Source organism: Limulus polyphemus, unplaced genomic scaffold (genome assembly GCF_000517525.1).
Source record: "Limulus polyphemus unplaced genomic scaffold, Limulus_polyphemus-2.1.2 Scaffold1536, whole genome shotgun sequence".
Taxonomy (NCBI): Eukaryota; Metazoa; Arthropoda; class Merostomata; order Xiphosura; family Limulidae; genus Limulus; species Limulus polyphemus.
The window spans coordinates 170,083-177,241 of record NW_013667146.1 but is presented as its reverse complement, the minus strand read 5'-3'; the positions used below and the strand labels follow the sequence as shown (position 1 = coordinate 177,241).

The 7,159-nt window shown below is 36.0% G+C and overlaps 1 protein-coding gene across 3 annotated transcripts in view; it reads left to right on the top strand.

The window, feature by feature from the left end:
• The window catches only part of LOC106463995 (netrin receptor UNC5C-like), a 71,216-nt gene that overhangs the window by 12,460 nt on the left and 51,597 nt on the right, over positions 1-7,159 (top strand). For all 3 annotated transcript variants that reach the window (XM_022391653.1, XM_013924098.2, XM_022391654.1), the window contains exon 2: positions 2,021-2,380. In XM_022391653.1, coding sequence (XP_022247361.1) covers positions 2,021-2,380 — 360 coding nt within the window. The remainder of the gene's footprint in view (positions 1-2,020; positions 2,381-7,159) is intronic.

Genomic DNA, 7,159 nt, shown 5'->3' with positions numbered 1-7,159 from the left:
TATATATATATATATATATATATATATATATATATATATATACCAGATTTGTCACCAATCTGATCCTGGTTAAGTCGTGAACTTAGGGTTAAGAATTTAATATCAGTTGCAAAGAAATAACTATTTATTAGTTTTCATGTACACAAATTGGTATTAAAGTCCAGAACAGGTCGTGCCCTAGTGGTTAGTGTACCCGGACTGTGAATCCGAGGGTTCATGGTTCGCATCCAATTCCGCAGAAACCACAACAAACTTTTGGTCCAGACTAAGATCTGAATTATAAGGTAAAGCGAGGTTTACAATGACGGCAGTCAACATACATAACCAAACCACAAGAAACGTTTGGTCCAGACCAAAGTTTGAACAATAGGGTAGAGCAAGGTTTGCAATGACGGCAGTCAACATTTATAACTAAATCACAAAGAAGTCTTAATTAGCTCTGAAAGTTAGGCAAGTAAACTAAACAACGTTAGTCTGGAAACGTCTGATTTAGGCGAGAATACTCCTTTATTCCCACAGAGAGACATCTGGTGATAAAACCTATGTGCAGTACTTCTGTTTTAACCATTATTTAAATATATATAATCTTAATTTAGGCTAAATTCCATAATTTTTATTCATAGATAGAAGGAATGTGTTAAATGTTGATTATGTTTACTTCGCCTTCAAATATATTGATAATGGGTCAGTTATAAGATTAGACTGACGGATTCTTTCTTTCTTCGGAACTCTTCTCATTTGTAAAACAGGGATTGATTGATGAACTTACGAACACCATTAAGGAAAATCAGTGGATAATTACTTTCTTGCAACGTACTTTGATGTTAATCTTTTCGTCACCGAATGGATCCGGATTTTCGACGATTTTTTCACTGAATATTCACGATTGTATATGTAACAGTTGTTGTAAAAAGAGTTGTGAAACATACATTAAGCTCAGGAAACGGAAAGCTTTTTTTTTTAATGTTGTCGCTGGTTATTAAAGTCTCAGGAAAAGTAACTTACGACTCTTTCTGGCAGTCGTCTGTAAACGTGTCTTCTGTTAAGTAATTAAAAAATCTATTTAAACGATCAGAAATTTTCAAAGCAATCAAACACGTTACATAATAATATTGGTGGTGCTTTTTCAGTGCTACTGATACTTAAGTTTTTTTTAGTTCTGCAGATATGTAGACCTTACCTAGCACTGCTGGGTTTCAACTGTTTTGGCCTTACATGAACCCCCAGTGGGGTTCAGAAGTAACTCTGAAGTCTTTTAACACTCAAACCCGGGTTTCGACACCCGTGGTGAGCACAGCACAGATAGCCCATTGTTTAGCTTTGTACTTAACAACAAATAAAACATTACACATGTGTTGACCACTTCGTAGTTTGATGTTATAGGTATGTTTAACTTTAACTCCGTTCACACGTTAATTGTTTGCCGTTGTAGATAATGTTGAGTTTATCTAGCGATGAGGCAACACATTATTTAACCTTGCCTGTACCATTACCTTACCTAACAGTAACAACCAACACATTATTTAACGTTGCCTGTACCATTACTTTACCTAACAGTAACAACCAACACATTATTTAACCTTGCCTGTACCATTACCTTACCTAACAGTAACAACCAACACATTATTTAACCTTGCCTGTACCATTACCTTACCTAACAGTAACAACCAACACATTATTTAACCTTGCCTGTACAGTTACCTTACCTAACAGTAACAACCAACACATTATTTAACCTTGCCTGTACAGTTACCTTACCTAACAGTAACAACCAACACATTATTTAACTTTGCCTGTACCATTACCTTACCTAACAGTAACAACCAAACACTGAGTTAACTAGCTTGATTTATCTTATACTCCTTGTACTAAAGTAGTTTAACCCCCAGTTGATGATATCCGAATTGTTTGTACACAAATTGTTTGGCTATGTAGATATATTGACACAAATTTAATTTCCCCAGAGATATGTTGGTAAGGAAAACAAAACGTAATTTCCACATTTGTCTTCATTGTCTAGGAGGATTCTTATTGGACCCTCTGCCAGAAGAAGATTCTGAACCTTCCATTGTACCTATCTTCGTGGAGGAACCCCAAGATAGCTACATAGTAAGAAACAAACCCGCTGTCCTCCACTGTAAGGTCCGCCACGCCCTCCAGATCTACTTTGAATGCAACGGTAATCCAGTCTATGACCGTCAACATAGTCAACAACAGTATGTAGACCCCATGACCGGCATCCGCCAATTGGAGGTTTCGGTGGATGTCACCCGGGAAGACGTGAAAGACTCTGAAGATTCAAATGGTTTTCACTGCGTGTGTCATTCGTGGTCGTCAACCGGTCGGTCTCACAGTCGGAAGGCTCTCATTAAGATAGCATGTAAGTTATAGATAATATTTCCCGGTATCGACTACTGTTTTTAAGAGGGCTCTCATTAAGATATCATGTAAGTTAATAGATAATATTACCCGGTATCGACTACTGTTTAAGAGGGCTCTCATTAAGATATCATGTAAGTTAATAGATAATATTACCCGGTATCGACTACTGTTTTTAAGAGGGCTCTCATTAAGATATCATGTAAGTTAATAGATAATATTACCCGGTAGCGACTACTGTTTTTAAGAGGGCTCTCATTAAGATATCATGTAAGTTAATAGATAATATTACCCGGTATCGACTACTGTTTTTAAGAGGGCTCTCATTAAGATATCATGTAAGTTAATAGGTAATATTACCGGATAAAAATTACTGTTTTGAAGTTGAAAGCAGATCATACGGATAAACCACGGAAATAAGTCACTACCTAAGTAGGCTTAGTGTGTGATAAGCCTACTTTATGATTATTTGCATGGTGGCATGTTGTCGTAGTTTCATATAGAAGTCACATTTAGTAAGTGTATTAGCTAATGCTGGCTTTAGTAGGTTTTAAAGCTGCTCTGCATGAAAATATACTTGGATTAACTTCTAAGACTGTGTAATGAGATAACTTGTTTCCATACACTTACCAATGTTAACTGAGGTCGATGTGGTGCTATTAAACGTCCAATTATTTCTGCAGTGTAACAATAAATAAATAGTATAATAATCATGGCAGATACCTTGATAAATTAGTTTGTTTCTTCGACTTTTGCAGCTTGTTTTTCATGATTTACCATCCGAGTCAACTCCTTTCTTTTAGTCGATACCTGTGTTTGTATAAAGTTTCATTATTATTCTAAAAAATGATCGCAATCTGAGGGTCGCGGGTTCGAATCCCCGTCACACCAAACATGCTCGCCCTTTCAGCCGTGGGGACGTTATAATGTGACGGTCAATCCCACTATTCGTTGGTAAAAGAGTAGCCCAAGTGTTGGCGGTGGGTGGTGATGACTAGCTGCCTTCCCTCTAGTCTTTCACTGTTAAATTAGGGACGGCTAACGCAGATAGCCCTCGTGTAGCTTTGCGCGAAGTTCACAACAAACCAAACCAAAAATTATCAGAGGTAAGATATAATTTAATAACCAATAACAAGCTGTTGCCCCCCAATGGCACAGCGGTATGTCTGCGGACTTACAACGCTAGAAACCGGGTTTCGATACCCGTGGTGGGCTGAGCATAGATAGCCCATTGTGTAGCTTTGTGCTTAACTTCAAACAAACAAACAAGTTGTTGTTTTTTTATGTTGGCTCTTAACCAATAACAACTTTTTTATGTTGGCTCTTATAATTGTCTTCAGTTGCTTATAGATAGTTATCATAGAAAAGTCAATGTTTTCACTTCTTTTATATTTACTCTTTGCTCTAGTATTTAATAATCCTTTCTTTGCTGGTTTAAATGTTCCGAATGGTGTTTGTGTTTGACATCACATTTTAACTTCGTTTTCCTTCTTTTTCTTTCACCTATTCCCGTGACTGAATACCCGTCTTTGTGTTTTGTATGTATGTGTTCACAATTATTCATACTTTTCATATGAGAGAATTGAAAGACTTGTTTCAGTTCTTTCGAAAGTAGATCAGTAACTTATCGACATTTGAGAACTGCGATGCTAAAACAGTTATACCGAGAGAATTGAAATGTTGCTTGTTAAAAAAGCCTGTTGAAATTCCAACACGTTTCACACAACTAACACGTTCACCTGGGCCTGAATTAACACGATTATTTTAAACTTAGTATTCTTTTAAGTTTCGTGTGTTTTGTCTTAAGTTAGAATATCACATTGAATTTTAATACACCTATATGAACGTAAATACAACACAACCTAAGCCAGTGGTCCTCAGACTGTTTCGTTCCGGACCACTTCGGCGGCGCAAAAGACCCCGAGCACCACCTTACCGGCCCTACCCACACCCACCTTCGCTTCGCACCGAAAAAAACAACTCATCAGTGACTTGTATTTTAGACCAGCCCTCTGACCATCTGGAGAACCTCGAACCATACTTTGAGAACCACTGACCTAAACTTCAGCCCATGTTAACATTAATATTCTTTGATTCGTATCTCAGCAATCACACGTTCTTATTATTTCATGTCCGAGTGTACCGATAATACAAAAATTCTGAAACATATTTTGAAGATGAGCGAATCAGCCATATTTTATGTTTTATATACAATGAAATTTTCTCACCAAACATTAATGAAATTATGGAGCCTTTAATAATGGCTCCCCCCCCCCTTCCCCCTCCCAGTACACGAAGCGTTATGCGTCTGCACGGCTGCAGTCTTGATGAGTAACATGCTAGACAGGCTGGCTCCGGCTCTCCAGAACAGATACGATCATGAAACTGGCTCCATGTGTATGTCCACATTGTCTTTAGGTGGTTTTGGATGTTTCCTAACGAATTAATATATTTCGTTCTACATGTTTCACATTTTTTCGTCTACTTAATTAATGAACTTCGATTCTTTCCGTCTTAATTATGAAAACAAATCAGTGTCTCGAATCTTTTCTTATTTATTAAGTTAATTGAGCTTTCCCTCCGAAGAACCTCGTTAGCAAAAGCTTCTTGCGCTTAGAATGTCGCTCTAGTGTCGGCTTCTTTCCTGGTGAATCGTGTTGTTCTTAAGCAATAGAACGTGTAGCTCGACGTTCATACTAAACAGCTACAGTTATGCAGTGCATGTGCTGTGGAATAGCATTCAGGCAGAGACACACACACACATTAAATTTACTACAACGTAAGAAGCAAAGTTTGGCACCTAATGCTAATGAAATACGAAGATTTAACTTCGTAGCTTCTGGATTTTCGAATCCTTGTTTCAGGGAACAAGCCCAGACAAGTTTGTCAGCGAAAGAGAGAGAGAATGAGGAAAACATATATAAATATAAAGGACATTAGATTAGTTAAAAGTATTTACAGCTACTTGCTATACCCACCAAAGATGGGCATGTTTGTTTGTAATTAAGCACAAAGCTACACGATGGGCTATCTGCGCTCTGCCCACCACGGGTATCGAAATCCGGATTCTAGCGTTGTAAGTCCGCAGACATACCGCTGTGCCACTGGGGGGGGGGGGCACAAAGATGGATAGTTAAAAGAACGAGCGGGAAGGACGGATAAACAAACAGATATTAAATTTTAATTATTTGCGCTTATCTTCAATCAGGGTTGTATAATCGATATTCTATGGCTAGCCTTCACGCTTATCTTCAATCAGGGTTGTATAATCGATATTCTATGGCTAGCCTTCACGTAGATTCTTGGAAAGGCAGTCGTTTTTACCAACTAAATTCTCAATTAAATGAAACTTCACCAACGTCATAAATAGGTATAAATAGAAACTTTGTGCACTGAGCTGTCAAGAAAACTTCAGTCTCTGCATTAACGTTCGGTAATAAGTGAGCGCAACGTTTATGTATTTATTTCGTTCGCTAAACACATTCATCAAGAACTGGTCTAAAAATATGCAAGTTTAGTCAACAGTGCACATATTTCTATTAAACGTCGGTAATTTACCTCTGAGGAGGTCAATAATATTTATCCAAAGTGCAAAGGGATATATTTATCCAAAGTTCAATGGAGTATAGTTATGCAAGAAGGTATATTTATAGAGAGTGCAAAAGGATATATAATCCAAAATTCAGTGAATAATGATACTTCTTATATCTCACTTTATTAAAAGGATAGTTTAAAGGAAAGGAAGTATTCATATTTTTTATCGCCTTAACTTTATAAAAACAGATTTTTACATTTTGGGAAAAGAAAAAAAAAACGTGGAGTGAATTCGTATGCGTGAAGAAAGCGTGACACCAATTATTAATGAACAAATTTAGGCCTGAAGTTTTCTAAAAGTTCTCTTTTAAATGCTTGATATTAGTCTTTCTTAGTTCTGCTAGACATCATGATTATTTTCCGAACTTTTATGTTTCACGTAACTCGTGCTTTTAAACTTGATTTGTCTGCTGTGTCTTCGAGCTGCATGATATATCCAGATGTTTTCGCAGTTCATAAGACTTGACAGTAATCCCATCACATCTCCAGCTTGTCTTTCACAGATGTAATTAAAAGTCTCTAATCGAGATCTCATCAGCCATAACAAATTAAAGTTGATGTGAACGTAGGCTTGTGAAGAATATCAAGAACGGCAAGTATTTCGTGGAAAATCAAAAACATTCCATGTAAACCGATTAAGAAGATCACCCTAACATTTATAAGTGAATTTTCTTTACCCGAGAAAAGCAGTCTTCATTAATATTAATATACATATACTTTAGGCTTAATTAATTCTACGGGTATGGTATTCAATATTCAGATTACGATTACTTTGCCACTATATTTATTGAACTAGAAAACATATTTTTTGTTGATTTTAAGTACATTTCATTTACATTTGGGACTTTTACCTGTAAATAATCTGATATGAAATTACTTGTTTTACTTAACTATCAGAATAACGCGTTTTTTCCTTTCTTACTCAAATTTAACGACGATAGAAAGACAGATTTCATATAATAATTTCCCTTTTAAAACAAGGATAAAGAAAAAACTTGTTCACTTAAATACACCTGCCAAGTTTTAAAAATATCATATGTACATAATGAAACTAATTATATGTATATTTTACAATGTAATGAAACTAATTATATGTATATTTTACAATGTAATGAAACTAATTATATGTATATTTTACAATATAATGACACTAATTATATGTATATTTTACAATATAATGACACTA